General features: G+C 39.7%; 2 protein-coding genes across 2 annotated transcripts in view; both read right to left on the bottom strand.

Moving 5' to 3' along the window:
* LOC105942039 (E3 ubiquitin-protein ligase TRAF7-like) overlaps positions 1 to 7,069 on the bottom strand; it is a 28,115-nt gene extending 21,046 nt beyond the window's left edge. The window contains 1 exon segment of the mRNA XM_058660897.1: positions 7,021 to 7,069. Within this exon segment, the coding sequence (XP_058516880.1) occupies positions 7,021 to 7,069 (49 nt within the window).
* Positions 1 to 16,386, bottom strand: part of CACHD1 (cache domain containing 1) — a 214,850-nt gene that overhangs the window by 121,766 nt on the left and 76,698 nt on the right. The window contains exon 2 of the mRNA XM_058657546.1: positions 7,196 to 7,258. Coding sequence (XP_058513529.1) covers positions 7,196 to 7,258 — 63 coding nt within the window. The remainder of the gene's footprint in view (positions 1 to 7,195; positions 7,259 to 16,386) is intronic.

Below are 16,386 nucleotides of genomic sequence, written 5' to 3'. Positions count from 1 at the left end.
TTAACACATTTTGTATGCTGGAAGCAGAACACCAAATACTGAAGATCTGCTCTATACCAACCCCATAATCTATGGAACAACCTGGCAAGATAGACTATTATTTCTATTGTAGAGATGAATTGACTTAGCACTGTCAGATTAACCCTCCTGTGAAATATCATATGGTCAGCAAATGACAGATTCATATCGGGAACTTCAGTTTTTCCAACTCAAAAGTTGAGGTTGTTACTTTTGCATCGTGGGCTAGTCTGAGGCAGCACTATCCAAAGAAGTCTCCTGACCTTTCTGGCCCTGTCCCATAGCCTCTGAGATCTGCCAGGCCTCCATTTCTAAAACATAGTATCAGTCAGTACTAATGATTTACATTTTACAACAAAAAATTCCACCTCTACGGTTGAATCTCAGTTTCTAATCTTTTCAAAGACTAAAGGCTATTTTGGATGCCCTATGCATTGACTTGCTACAGAAAATGCTGCTTCTCCTATGATTAAAATATAATTATTTTTCAAGGTCTACATCTGGATCTACACTTTGCTCTTCAGCAGATTCTAATTCATTGCTCTGGATTCTTCAACACAGAAGGCTTGAGTTTGGACTAGTAACACCCACAAAGTATTATTTAGTTAGAAAACCCAATGTTTGTCTTGTACAGTGTCCTAAAAAATAATTGCTAAAATGAAATGTTAAAGCTTAAGCCTTTCAAAAATATTATCAAACAATTCCCCCAAAAAGGTAAAGAGAAACTCCTACTAGTTTATTCTGAATGGCAGTACTTTAACTCTTGAAGTCTATGGGTGGAGGTCTACTCAAGAATGTATTCATGGGATTTTCATTTTTTGAGGCTTAAGCCATAGATCCTTGAGCAATCAAACTATATACAGTGAACTAAAGATTTAAAAATACACTGTTGAGCCCTACATAATAGCCTAGTAGCAGCTCAAGTCCTCGCCTTGCACATGCTGGGATCCCATATAAGTGCCGTTTCCAATCACAACAGGCCCGCTTCCCATCCAGCTCCCTGCTTGTGGTCTGGAAAAGCAGTGAAGGACAGCCCAAAGCCTTGGGAGCCTGCACCCATGTGGGAGACCCAGAAGAAGCTCCTGGTTACTGGATTCAGATTGGCTCAGCTCCAGCCATTGTGGCTGCTTGGGGAGTGAATCAATGGATGGAAGATTCTCTGTCTCACCTCCTCTCTGTATATTTGACTTTACAAGAAAAATAAAATAAATCTTTAAATCTCCAAAGGTTAGCTTGAAATAGTCACTGAGAGTTTTGAAGTCAAGAATAACAAAATGTTTTTATTAGTGTTAATTACTTTGCTCCCCTAACTACAAGATAGTAACAACAGGTTAGATTTCCTGCCAAGGTGTACAGTATGCACAAGTCGGATTCAACTCTTAGTAGGATTTGATTAGTGAAGTAGAGGGTGAGAGTAGGCAAGAACTGTTTCCATGAGCTGAAAAGAGACATAATCTAAAGAAAGTTCATGTCAGGACGCCAGACTGTTTAAACTATACCAAAAAAAAAAAAAAAAAAAAAGCATAAAGTGGTCGTATTTTACCTAAAGACTATGAGCTCAAATTAAGAGTCAGTAATCTTCGAATAAGTTACCTGTGTTTTGTCTAATCAAATAAATCCTATAAGCAATTATACTCACCTTTAGAATTGTTAAATCGTTAATGGCATGAATGACAAACAAATCACTGTCGGGGGCAATGTAACAAGGTGAAACAGGGAATCTGGGACGTAAACCAGCCCCAAATCCTGCTTTTAGCCTAAGAATGTGGACGCCACCTGGGATCTTGAGCTTCCACTTTGATGACAGCCAACTCAGGACAGGAGGAACAGGAATAGATATTCAGACATGTGCCAACAAAGGGAAACAGGCAGGGTGACCCCATCAGATATTAAAACCCATTATATATCTGCAAATGCCAGGATACCATAGCACTGGCAGGATGATAGATAAAACAATGGAAAGAAATTTGCGCGTACATGGCAACTCAATTAATGACAGAAAATATGCTGTAATCAAAGAGAGGAAGGATTGTTTAATAGACACTGATACAACACTTGGAAATACAAATGCGAAAAAAAGCAAAATTGGCCATCTATTTCACATCCAATCTCCAAATCAAGTCCAGGCAGGTAAAAGGCACACATAAGAGACAGAACTTAGAAGCTAACACTTTCGTGCCTTTGGGAATACAAAGAAAGTGAGGGGCTGGCATTGTGGCACAGTGCACTAGGCTGCTGCCTACAATGGACATGCAGTAAAAGTACTGGTCCAACTCCAGGCTCCTTCACTTCTAACCCAAGATCCCTGCTAATGCAACCAGAACAGTAGCAGAAGATGGCCTTAGCACCTACCTACACTCATGTGGTTGACCCTGATGGAGCTTCCAGCTCCTGGCTTTGGCTCGGCCCAACCCAAGCTACTATGGCCATTTGGGTAGTGAGCCAGTTGATGAAGAGCTCTCTTGCCAGCCCTTTTTCTCTCTCAAATTGCTTCTAAAAGCAAAATAAATGTATCTTCTAAAAATTGTAAGAGAATACAAAAAGGAAAGATCTGAAATGACTTAAAGCAAACTAATTCTTTTTTTTAAAAAAAGATTTATTTATTTATTGCAAAGTTAGATATACAGAGAGGAGGAAGGTCAGAAAGGAACATCTTCCATCCATTGATTCACTTCCCAAGCAGCTGCAACAGCAGGAGCCGAGTTAATCCAAAGCTAGGAATCAGGAGCCTCTTCCGGGTCTCCCACATGGGCGCAGGGTTCCAAGGCTTTGGGCCGTCCTCGACTGCTTTCCCAGGCCATAAGCAGGGAGCTGGATGGGAAGCAGGGCTGTTGGGATTAGAACTGGTGCCCATATGGAATTCCGGCGCATGCAAAACTGAGAGAACATATTTATAATGCATAAATCTGTGATTCAATCTAATGTAGTTCATAGTAGTCACAGATGGCTATTTGAACAAAAACTGGATAAAATTTAATTACTTAGTAGCTCTAGCTTCTTAATCACAAGCAGCAACTGGTTGCTCTCTTAGCACCAATAAGAAATATTTTCATCATCACTGAAAATTATCTTGGGATACAGTTTATCTATACACAATTTTTAAATATCCAAATTAACAAAAAATGGCCCAGAGGCTGACTCTGGCAGAGTGGTTAAAGCTGCCATCGGTAATGTTAACATTCCATATGGGCAGCAGTTCAAGTCCTGGCTGCTCTACTTACCAGTTAGCTCCTTGCTAAGGGCCTGGGAAAAGCAAAACAGACAACAACAAAAAAGACAATTTGCTTTTAATTCAGACACTTGGAGGCAATAATGCTGCTGAAATAACTGGATCCCTGCTACCAAAATGTCAGCCTCAGCTCAGCCCCCAAAATTGTGGGTTTTTGGGGAGTACACTCAATGGCAGGTGGGTCTGATGCAATGGCTCAGAGGCTAAACTCTCGTCTTGCATCTGCCATGATCCCATACGGGCAATGGTCTGTCTTCCGGCAGCTCCATTTCCCATCTAGATCCCTGATTGTTAGCCTGGGAAAGAAGTGCAGGATGGCCCAAAGCCTTGGGACCCTGCACCCGTGTGGGAAACCCAGAAGAAGCTCCTGGCTCCTGGCTTCAAATCAGCTCAATTCTTTCATTACAGTCACTTGGGAGGTGAACCAGCAGACAGATCTTTCTGTCTCTCCTTTTCTCTGTAAATCTGCCTTTCTAATTAAAGAAAAATAAAACATAACAAAACAAAAAACTAGAGGGCAGGAACTTTCTCCCAATAAAGTTTAAATTTAACTTGGGGATAAACGTTATCTATAAAACTATATTATCTGTCTACTTACAGATATAAATTAAAACAAAAACAGCAAGTGAATGTCTAACAAAAAATTAGAATAAGGTTGTCTCTGGGAATAAGATAATCTCTGGCAGCAAGGGCCATCTAAAACTGGTGATACTTCATAACTTTAGCTAGGCGGTTAGTTGTGATGCTCATTTCCATATTTTTTTTATTTTACATACGTATTTTATAATGTCTTTACACACGTCACAAGTATCACAGCCTTCAGAAAAATCACTTTAATGACTTCCTAGATGGTCAGACCCTTGGCAAGTGCACAGAAGACTTGTGGGTGGTTAAAAACAAGTGAAGAAGACATAAGAAATCTATTTGCTCATGCTAGATCTTCTCCTATGACTGCATATATTCCCCCAAATCTTCAGTTATAGTGGAACTCAGAGGGCAGCAATTGATTCAATCACAGTGTTTGGAGGCAGGGCATAATGGGGAATGACTGGATTCAGTTGGGTCAGTAGGGTGAAATCCCCATGAGTAAATTCTTAAGGTTTTAGAGACCACAAAGACAGAGGACAGTCATGTTCATCCCTGCTTGCAGCTGCCTTAGGCCTCTCTCCTTGATACCAAAATACTGATACCACACTGTTCAGTCCAACCCACAGTTCTATCATCATAATGAAAGCACAGAAAACTCTTCAGTAAATAAGCAAGCATAATTGCTTATTACTGTTGTTTTTATAGTGGCCACAGCACTGAAAGGATCAGGAAATCATGTCACAGAAGACGAAATTATTTAAGACTTGAGTATATTAAAATTCAGGTTGAAGGATAATGACATAATGATTTTTATACTCAAGGAAAAGGGACAACAGATCTACTAGTTCAGCGTTCTTCCCAGGCATTCTGGAAGTCACAAGTAATCATATTCTAGTTCCATATAAGACAGACTTCAACTGCAATTCTTGTTTTGGGTAGAAACATACATTTAAAAAAAATCAACATATATTTAATGTGGTTAAGTTAAAAATATAAATATTATGATAATTATCAAACCCATTTGTCAATCAAACCTATGTCAAACTTATTTGAACAACTAGCTCTCCTACTTCATAGCCCTAAGACTACAGTGGACTTATTTTTCACCTCTTGGAGCCTCAGTTTCCTTAACTATGAGAGGACAATATCTTCCATTCAATGTTACTTGGCAAATAGAGTATGATAATATATTAAATGGTAGAGCAACAAGGTTCACCTACTTAAATTTACAAAAATATTACTGAAGGGTTCCACATGGTTTTATGACTAGATAAATGACACAAGGATGCCAGCCAAGGAAACAAAATGACTTTCAGATCTGAAATGAGTTGAGGTAAAAAGACTTGTATCTGTTACTTCAAGGAAAGCAGCAAAACTGATCTCCCTGGATCAAATTAGCATTGGTTGCCCTCAAAGTTTCCTTGAACCTGCTTTGTGCAGACATCTTCTCTCACATAAACTCTTCTAACTTTCCTGGTCCTACCACACTTTCCACTTTTCTAGAATAATAGTAAGATGCAAATTATGATGACAAGATTAGCTACATACAGCAAAGGATGTTTTGTTCGCTAGAAGTTCAGGTTACTGGTCCTAAAAACAATCTAAAGCTAAGATAAAGAATATATGCACAAGTACCGACATCCTCTAAATTTAACCTGCAGAAACCCATAAAAGAGTCATGTTTATAAACAGGAAACACTGAACTTCAAGATTAAACCACAGTAATTTATTATAAATAAATACCTACCCTATAAATAACTTCACTCCAATGGCACTTGCACAGCTTTTGCTTCTTGTCTAACACTTTTGAAGTTCAGATCGACTCAAGCTATTTTCCATGAATAAAACCATGAGAAACTCTCAAGGATTTCCATTATTATGCATTTTACAATTATCTTTTGATTCCATGAAAGCATCCTGCTAAGCTCTAGTTTTCAACTTGGTACTGTTTGTTTTTTTTTTTTACTTAAGTTTCGAATCTAGCTTCACATTACCAGGTGATGGCCACAGACCGTAATGAAGTTGGTGGATTCGCTGAAATTAAAACCGACTTGTTGGCACCAGCCTTCTTTTCAAGCACAGATAAATTATTTAGGACCAAGCTCACCAACAGCAGCATGTTTTAATTTAGGAGGCAGTCCGTCTTGAAGCGAGCTATAAATAAAGTAAATAGAATCTGGCCTCAAAAGTTCTTGACTCCAGGGACCATTGAAAGGAGATGAAGGGAAAGAAGGTGACAAGAAGAAGAAAAGCCAAGGGCAAAAGAAGACAACTCCAATAAGCTGCTTCTCTGTGACAGCCTGCCACAAGGGCTCCATTTTAAAAAAATTATTTATATCTGAAAGGCAGATTTGCAGAGATATGGAGAGAGAGAGCGATCTTGCATCCCCTGGTTCACTTCCCAAGTGGCTACAATGATCCAAACCGAGCTTATTATTTGAAGCCATGAACCTCCTCTGTGCTTCCTATGTGGGTTCAGGGGCCATCCTGCACTGCCTTCCCAGGCCAGCAGGAGCTGGATCAGAAGTAGAGCAGCCAGGAATATGAACAGACATCCATAGGCAATGCCATTGCCGCAGATGGAGGATTAGCTTGCTGAGTCACTGTACTGGTCAATGGGCTTCATTTTAATCTGACAACACTTCACGTATTTCCCACAACTCCATAAGGCAAATGCTATGCCCCTCTCTTTTAGGATTGAGAAACTGGAGGCCAATGTTACCAAAGAGCACTGGTTGGAATTCCAGCTGCTCCACTTCCAATCTAGTTCCCTGCTAATACACCTGAGAAAGCAGTGGAGGATAATCTGGGTGCTAGGGCTCCTGCCACCTATACAGGAAACCCAGATGAAACTCTTGGCTCCTGGCTATGGCCTGGTCCAACCCTAGCCGTTGGAGAACACACCTGCAGATGAAGATTGCTTGCTCTGCCACTCTGCCTTCCAAATAAGCAAATACATCTTAAAGATGGCTTCCATGCTAAATGAGACCACAGGATATGTATGAAAAGCAGAATTGCTCGATTGCGAAGCCTGGACACTTAAGTATTTTCTCTACGAGTCAAAATAATTTGTGATACTTTTTTAGAGTTTACTTGTTTAGGAATTTCTTAAAAGGATTAAATGTTTAAGGAATTAAATGTATTCTAAAAAATATAACACAAGTAGCAGCCAGCCACCCACATACCTGTATTTTCAACAAATTCTAAGAACCTGGAGTGTGTGCTTGCCACCATTATGCATAAGATGTATAGAAAACAATGCAGTGAGAACAGGCAGTTCTGGTGGGGATTGCCCACAGCAAGCAATGCAGTGGCATCTAAGGGCAAGACAAGAACATCAAGTGCTCAGCGGCCTCTTACCTGCTGCACTTCACTTTCTCCATTGGAGATTTTCTCAGTGTAAACAAAGGAGTTGAATATTCGCTGCAACAAAAAGAAAACAAGCATACATTAGATTTTTTTAAATAACACATTTTCCACAGAGGTGTGTGTACGCACACTTGTGCGCGTGTGTGTGTGAATAATGAGTTGTTTACTGCACATGCAGAATTAAGCGGGCGGGGAAAAAAAAGAGAAAACAATTAAAACCACAATTTTACAGAAAGAACTCCAAATATCAGCCAAAGTCAATCACACCATATAAGCAATACCCAGGCACCTTAACAGTGAAACGAACCAGATGTTACACTGTACCATTCATCTTCAAAACTACATTTAATTATAGATTTCCGGAGCCATGCCATTTTATCCAACTGGTATAATCGACCAAGTTGTGTTTCTCATTTAAATCCTGTACTCCCTGAAAGCTGTAATTGTTTACAGACACTAAAATCTAATGCAGGAAAGCATTTGTAAAAAGATTTTTTTTTCCCCTTCACAAATTCCCTCATCTCCCTCTCCAGCCAGTACCTCCCCAGTGCGATCTGTCACCTTTGTTACACAAACTCCCCTCAGGATAGCAGCATAAAAGGTCTGCCAAAACGTGTGGCCTTAAGAGAAGATCCAAGTTTTCACATGCCAGGAAATGTGACAGCCATGCCAAGACATGAGGCCAAACTGTGGCAACAAGCACACACATTCTTCCCCTGGTCCCTGCCAAGCTACATGTTCTCTGTGTTTAAAACATCTCTATAGACTTACGACCTTACTAAGCCATATCCTTACAGTGTAATCACAAGAAATGAACAAGTAGCAAACTAAAGAATGAGAACACTGAATTACAGACCTGTTAGAGGTGCAAGAAAGAAAGAAAAGAAAAGAAAAGAAAAGAAAAGAAAAGAAAAGAGAAGAAAAGAAAAGAAAAGAAAAGAAAAGAAAAGAAAAGAAAAGAAAAGAAAAGAAAAGAAAAGAAAAACAAGAGCAGTTGCCTCATCATCTATCTTTTTAAAGATATCACTGACCTCTCCAGGAGTAAGGAGGAAAGCCTGGAGCTGTCAGAGTCTCCTCTTCCCTTTGTATCCTAACGCCAAGGGTTTGTCAGCATCTGGGACAGCTTCCCAGACAGCCAAACACACCTGCATGGTTGCGGTGAGGAAGACAAGTGCCAAGTTCACCAAGTACTGTACAGCCAAAGTGCAGTGCGAATGAGCAAAGAGCAAGCCGGGAGTTTTGAGGGTATCTGCCAGGGTGGAGGGGAGCAAAAAACTTGGGAAGAGCTTAGATGATTCTGAGTCACAGTGCCTCCCACAATTCTTCAATGTCACTCAGTTACTCAACACAAGTTTATCATCCATTTTTGCCCCATAATGCTTGTGAAAGGAATGTCTGCCTTACAGATTTCTGGTAATACTCAATGATAATTATGTTGGCTAATTTTTACTGAACATTTGTTACAGTGAGGATGTTAACTTTTATTGAGTCTTATTAAACATCCTGTGATAGACACTATTATTAGATGAGGAAACTAGAGCAAGTTATCCGAGTACCTTGCGCAATGCATACATTATGCCTCATGCGCATACTGTTTGATCTTCACGTGCAAATTACTACAACTCTAAAGGTGAAAAAGTAAGACCCTGGAGGCTTCAATAACTTATCCAGAATCACCTATATATTGGAATCTGAACCCAGGCACTCTGACACTAGATCTGGTCTTCTAGCCCACCAATATCTGGACATAACACGTATCACCAACTCCTCATGTTATTCCTAAAATCAAAAGGTACTGAAAATCAGCACCTGTATGTAACACATGTTTACAAATAAGAAACTGAATCTGACAATCTTGGATTGAACTGGTGTTTTTCATCTTTATTAAGCCACTTTTGCATGAACATCCATCAATTTTGATACAGATAATAATAAATGCAACTGATTACATGTGTTTGCTCCAGGTATCACCAGAATGTCTTATAAGCAAGGGACATCAGTCCTGAAAACATTATCTAGGGAAAGGAGATGTAAACTTTCAGACCCAGATTCCTATAATACCCCACCTTTTTAAAGCTATTTTTAATTGTTTTCCATACCAACGGCATCCAATGGTCAAATCAAAGGCTTCCGTTTTCCTGCCTTAAAAGGTGAACTCCTCAGAAGTAATGAAGCATCTACACCGCAAGGGTTCATGAGGGTGTTAATTAGCTGAACATAGTCCTGATCACATACAGATCTTTTCTCTGGCTTGTAAGCATTTTCTACAACAGATGTGAATGGATAAAAGAAAAGGTTAAAAGCAAGAAAAATGTTTCAGAAACAAGCAGTGGTGATCTTACAGACTTCCCTCTAAGCACTCCAGAACTGAAAGATGATCTGCCGCGCGGTCACAGCTGGGGGATGTCACCAAGCATACACTTTTTTTTTGCTCCCTATCCTTCCCAGTGGTGGTGGTAGGGACGGAGGCGAGTTTTAGGAACTGTAGGGAGAAGCCAGGAGACCCTAGACAAGTAACTCATGATCAACCACATCTGGTGCCAGGTTAAAAGTTCAGGCTTATGTATCACAGTATTTCAGGATACAGAAAAAATCTGCTCCCCAAAACTGTGCTGTAGCTATGAATGAAAAGGAATTGCCTTTCTTTAAAAGGTGGGGCCTGCTAAGTTCAGCTTGCAAAGGTTTATTACTTTCACAGTTTACAATCTCATGTAAGCTATTGCATTTGACCCTTACAACAACTGCATAAAGTAGGGAGAGCAAGGAACCAGGACATGTTTTACAAATTAAAAAAAAAAAAAAAAAAGCTACAACTCAAAAATGAGAAACTATATCCCTGGTACAAAACTGAATTACTGGGCTCGGCGGCGTGGCCTAGTGGCTAAGGTCTTGCCTTGATCCCATATGGCCGCTGGTTCTAATCTCGGCGGCTCCACGTCCTCTCTATCTCTCCTCCTCTCAGTATGTCTGACTTTGTAATAAAAATAAAAAAATAAGTCTTAAAAAAAAACTGAATTACTGAGGCTTAAATCCATGTCATTAGTTAGAAATAGCACTGCTTTTAGAAAAACTAAACCTATCTATTCCCTGTAACAATTGTTCAGGATAATCTAGGAATCCTATTATTACCATGTGGAAAGACCTGTGGATTTAAGATCTTCCTGTCCATTTTGTTATATGAGATATAATGTCACGATAACAAAGGTTTTTAAAAATTGTTTTCTATTGCTATGTGTAACTGTGACAGAAACAGAATTCAGAGTTCTGTTTTGACTGACATTATATAGCTGGCATTTTGTTGAGCTCAGAGTCAAGACCTTCTTGGTTATCAGAGGACTTGAAAAATGGAAACAGAACTGAAAAGTTTTCCTAACACATGAGAATGATGAGCAATACTGACAGGTGAGAACCTTCAGCTCCCTCAGATGGTTTACTCAAAGGAGAGGAATTCAGGAGAGGACAGGCAGAGTGGGCCTTTTCCATGTTCAATTCCAAGTTGTCACTTTCCCTTAAACTCCCTGGAAAAACCCAAGGAATTCCAGAAATGTGAACTCTTAATCTGAACATCTCCCTACAGGGAGTCAGAAGTAACTCTCCTCAGTTTGCAGCCCCCTGGGAGAGAAGCCAGAGATATGGTCCAGCCCTGCCCCTCTCAGTCATGGAAGTCCTTAGCACATCCAACAAGAAAAGCAAACAGCCTTAAATGTGTAGTCAGATCATTAAAACAGATGAGATCGAAAAGGTTATATCAAGTGAAATTACTCCACTGAATCCTGACACTAAATTTCCATAATTTGAATGAAAACAATGACAAGACGTCTTATTCATAAGGAACTGTGTACTCTGACGACAAAACTGACTTTTCCACATTTCAGAAAACTGCTGGCGTCCTCTAATATTAATGACATGCACATCTCATGAGTCTGCAAATCCCACCCTTGATCATGTTCCTAGAACAGATGTGATCACACGTTCATCAGGATGAGTCTAAGATCCAATTGCCTATTGTATCCAAATGTCTACAACAACAACAAAAAAGTGTGTGCTGTATTTCCGTAATGGAATACTCCGCGATGAGGACAAACATTTGCAAAACACATCCGCATGATGAATCTCACAAACATAAGACTGAGTGAAAAAAGCCAGACACTGGAAGGAAGTGCCTAATTCCATTTACAGCACATCCAAAACACCAGGCATGGCTAACCTACTTCTAGAAGTCACGACAGTGAATGAATGCTAGAGGACAGGCAAGGGGCTCCTGAGGTGATGAAATGTTCTGTTTCGTTTCCAAATGTTCGTTTTGTTGTAACCTGTGTTCTTGCTAGTTATGATATGGGTTCACCTCCAAGAGAATTCAGATGATGTAATTTTCTGTAAATGTGCTTTATTACGATAAACATTAAACATATCTTCAAGGCAGTCTTAAAATTTCTCTAATCAAATGTTTTCACATACTTTTAAGACAATGCATGTATTTTAAAAAGGAAGGGTAAGAATCCGTTAACTGGGCTGCCACACAGATCCTCAAAGGACAACCTCAATGGCAGCCAGTGATGCAGCTGAAATGGGCTGTACAAGCTGCAAGGAGTCACCCAGCAGCCCACAACCAGGGGCCTTCCTTCCTGAGGCTACATATTAATTGCTCCCTCATACTTCAAATCTGCACCATTATGCTTTTCTTCAGATATCCATCTGATGGGAATGGACAAAGTTTGATTTTTGGTGAGGGAAAATAAAGATATGTTTTAGTTTTATCCAACATGGATGCTCTTAACACATAGAGCAAAACTGAATCAATTTCCCCTTGCGTATTTCTTTCTTTTGTTCCCAAACCACTGTTTAAGGAGGATGTTCAACATAAATCAAGTTAAAAATTAAAGCCAAGGAACAGTTGAATACAGTCCCCCTTATCTCTCTATGCCAAGAGAAGAGAGGGTAGATAAATATCCTGCTCTGTGAGTATGTGTATGTGCGTGTGTGTGCGTGTGTGTGTATGGGGGGGGCACTTTTCCCGCCTCTTGAGGGCTGCTGTACTTTTGTCCTCTGCTGCCCCTACCTCCCACCCCACTGGTCACATTCCCTACGCCCTAACCCACCTGCTCCTCCCCTCAATTTATTTAACTGTGCTACTTAACAGATGGCAAGAGAATTCCACTTTGCTGGAACAGGAACATTTACAGGAACACTTAGTAAGATTGTCAGTCCAGACAGTCACCCCACCTTCACTCTGCTGACAGCTCTACAAATTTTACCCCAATATTTGCAGCAAAAAAGAAACACCTCTACAAGCCCAGCAATACTGTTTTCTTGGTATTCCCTTCACCCAAGCCCCCTCACATCCAAGCTCTTTGCTAAGAAAATGTGGACTGAGTTTTATTCTAAAGTTTGTTCTCTTGCTATTTATGGGTCTCTGTGGCAAGCCCATATGGCTGACAGTTCACTAATGGCTTCATTCCGCTCTGGATTTGCTCCCATGATTCTAGGCATTGTGGCCACAGGGGAGGAAAATATAGATCACCACTGTTATCTCAAGAAGCTGACCAACACTAACCACTGAAACAGAAAGTGCTGTCATTTAAAGAAACTCTAAAAATCACAGGAGGGGTAACTAATGTAACTTAAGTGTTTCAGAAAAGAAAACACATGTGTGACTTCATTTTCATCTAAGCATACCCCATGAATAATCTTTTACCAGATTTTAAGGAGTTCATTGTGCCTAGATTAGATATTGTCTGATTTTTTTTTTAAGGATTTATTTTATTTTTATTACAAAGTCAGATATATTGAGAGGAGGAGAGATAGAGAGGAAGTGGAGCCGCCGGGATTAGAACCAGCGGCCATATGGGATCAAGGCGAGGACCTTAGCCACTAGGCCACGCTGCTGAGCCCCTGATATTGTCTGATTTTTATCAGACTGTTTAACTTTAGTTATTACAGATAGGGAAAGTTGAGGAAAATGACAATCTCCAAGTAGGTTAAACACTACCAATTCTGAGGTCACAGGTTTGTTATCAATCTTGGTTATTGCTAAATCCTTCAAACTGTTTATTCTGTGTATAGATGGCTCAAGAAAAAAGTTTGTCAAGGTTAGCACTAAAAGAAAAAGTGAAAGTAACCTAAATGTCCAAAACTCAGGACAGAATTAAATGACTTTTCATCTACTTACAAGCAGATTGTAGAACTATTTAAGACACATTTACAGTGTTTTTATTACTGTTAAACATAAATATTGTAACTATATGTGTGTATGGCTGTACTACAAACTATCATGTTACCACATTTTGGACCATGGGCTCAGAATGCACTCAGCTTCTTTACCGCACATTATTGCATTTAATATTCACAACTTTTTCCAGTCACTGTAGATAAAGAAACAGATTCTGGATTCTAAGTTTTTTCCCCCCTTTAAACATGGTCTCTTTGCAAATATTTTCTTAAAAAGGAAAACTTAAGCTAAATCTAGAACTGAACCAAAATCATAACAGGTCTTTCCTGTGAATAATGAATCTAAAATATATTTTCTTTCCTCCCCCACCCCAATCTCAAAGTTGAACACACATTTCCCTTTAACAGTGACAAAATATTTTTCAAAGAGTTGTCCAACTCAAAGCAGGCCATTATGTCCAGAGTCACAACTAGACTACAAAGAACCATTTGGAGAAGACAATAAATGCAGGCTCTTATGTTCGTTTCTCACTGTGAAAACTCCATGTTGGACACCACAGTGCCTGTCAAGAAACTGGACTATTCCATGCTTCTAACAAAGGAAATGTTTAGTTGATGAAAAGCATGGCAGAGGAAGAGGCCCGCATTGGGAACCTAAAACAAAACTAATCAGTGACACAATAGACGACCTTGTCCAATTCAAACCCTACCCCAGGTATACATGTCCCAGTTGGACAGATTTCCTTATTTTGTTGAAGGTTACTATTAATACGGGTCATAGCTAATGCTCTGACAGTACTTACTGTGTGTCAAACAGTAGGTACTTCCCATTTTTTAACTCATTTAGCTCACAAATGCAAAGATGAATTTATATAGTGTGCACCAAAAATACTATGAATTTATTTCACATATCATTGTGACAGCTATTCTATGATTATTCTATTCTATCACAGTTAATCTTTTAAGAAAGTTCAGATTTTTAACCTTAATGACAGTTTTTCTAGGATAGTTGGAGGAATAGAGAGCAAAAAATACCTTATAGATATTTATAACTCAAGTCCCACACCTGTCTATTAACCTCTCACAAATGATCTTTTCTCCCTCCTAGAAGTTTCTGCCTGGAAGGCTTTCTATGTTTCAGTTGAAGTACTATAGTCATTATATAAAATTTAAAAATAAAAATATGTAAAGGAGAGAAGAAAATTTGCTGTCTGATCGCTCAGTAAAAACTTATATTATTGAATATTATTGACATTTTACTTTATTTCCTTCCAGTATTTTGGATTTCAAGGTCTTATTCTTCAAACTCTTTGAAATTGGTCCATGCTGTGATTCCCTAGCCCTATGTATTGTATATAGTTAGAACAAATAAGCACTTGTGGTCCACTAATCTAGGCATTCAATCACACAGATCATTAATCTATTTTGATTGGTTAGTAGACCACCTAGCAATAAGGCATCCTTTCCCTTTGAGAAAAAAAACTGCTCCCCATTCTTTCAATAACCTTTAACTTTCTCAAAAACCACCTAACGAAGTCCTTCCTGTAGCCTCTCACCTTTAAAGAACCACACACTCACAATGCTCACACACACACAAACACACACACACCAGCTTGAATACTCCAAGTTCCCAAACGAAATCAAATTATGAATTCTTCAGTCTGATGGCATTCCAACCTCACCACCCTTCAAACCAATAGTCTTAGTCTTCTGAATGGTAAGAAAGCATGTAGGAGAATCACAAGTTGGTGACAAGTGTCACCTTTACAAAGAACTGTCTGTTGTGGTCCACTCTAGCCCTCAAAAGAAATGACAGGCAAAAGGGAACAGCCTGCACTCTGAGCGAGCAGGGGACATCTAAAGCAGTCAATCTCAGCAAACTTTCTAGTCCTGATCAGTTGATTTCCTGGTGCAGCATTCAAACCCCAGAGAGTGGGTGGGTAAACATGAACCTCGAGAACAAAGGCAAGCCGGAAACACTTCCCTCAATGCAATAAAGGTTCTGAAGGGTTATTGGGGTTTTTGTTGTTGTTGTTGTTTTGCCTTTCAAATGGGGGAAAGAGGAAAAAAGGCATGTAAATCAGTTCCACATGTTGGAAAGCAGCAGCCTTTGGCCAATGTAGCTTGACTGTAAGTAATATTCATGACAATGTACATGGCAGGCGCTCAGAAATGGGACACCAGGTTGCCCCAATACTTTGCAACGGTGCCAAATTTCCACTTCCCTAGCATGACTCCTAACTTCAAACTCCACCACACAACCCCTAGGTCACCATTAAGGCAATTTTTGTTGCATGGGACTGGGGTGGGGGGTTGGGGAGGAAAGATAGAGAAGAGTGTGTTTAAGGACTATACAACTAACTCCAGGGAGGGAGGTGATTGCTTTATGAGATGAGCTTTCAAATATTCTCTGTGTACACAAATGCACCAAAATGCTGAGGTCTCTGAGAATCTATTCAATAGGGACAAAGGAGACTGGAGACCTTAATATGCTTACCCTTCCAGGCTGAAGCAACTGAAGTTTAATAGTTCAATCAATCAAGTATTTCCTGAAGGAGTCGGAAACCAGGTAACCTTAAGGGGCTTATTCTCCAGTTGGGTGAAAAAAACTAGTAACAACCACTACCACCAAAAACACCTAGCCTGGACGTGGTATGTTCTGCACAGGTCCAAGGTGCTGTCAGAGTACCGCAAGGGGAGAATTCCAAAGAAATGGTCTTTGGCTATACTTGGAGGTAGGATTTAAATTAGAAAAGATTAGGTGAAAGCATTCAGAGAAGGTCTGGCATAAAGAAAATATTTATTATGCATCCATGTTAGGTTATATTAAAAAATAACAATATTTATTATGCACACTGTTCTAGATCCTAGGGATAGAAGAGTGAACCAGCCAGTCAGCCAGCCAGCAAGCCAGCCACTTGCCTTAGAATGCTGTAGACTCACTGGGTAGTGTCCTGTATTGGAAGTGGCATGCTCAAAGTTAAGGGAGTTACTCCTGCTTACATCCTAGTGAA

The sequence above is a fragment of the Ochotona princeps genome, chromosome 2 (assembly GCF_030435755.1).
Source record: "Ochotona princeps isolate mOchPri1 chromosome 2, mOchPri1.hap1, whole genome shotgun sequence".
Taxonomy (NCBI): domain Eukaryota; kingdom Metazoa; phylum Chordata; class Mammalia; order Lagomorpha; family Ochotonidae; genus Ochotona; species Ochotona princeps.
The sequence above is the reverse complement of the archived record's forward strand: the minus strand, read 5'-3'. Positions and strand labels throughout refer to the sequence as shown.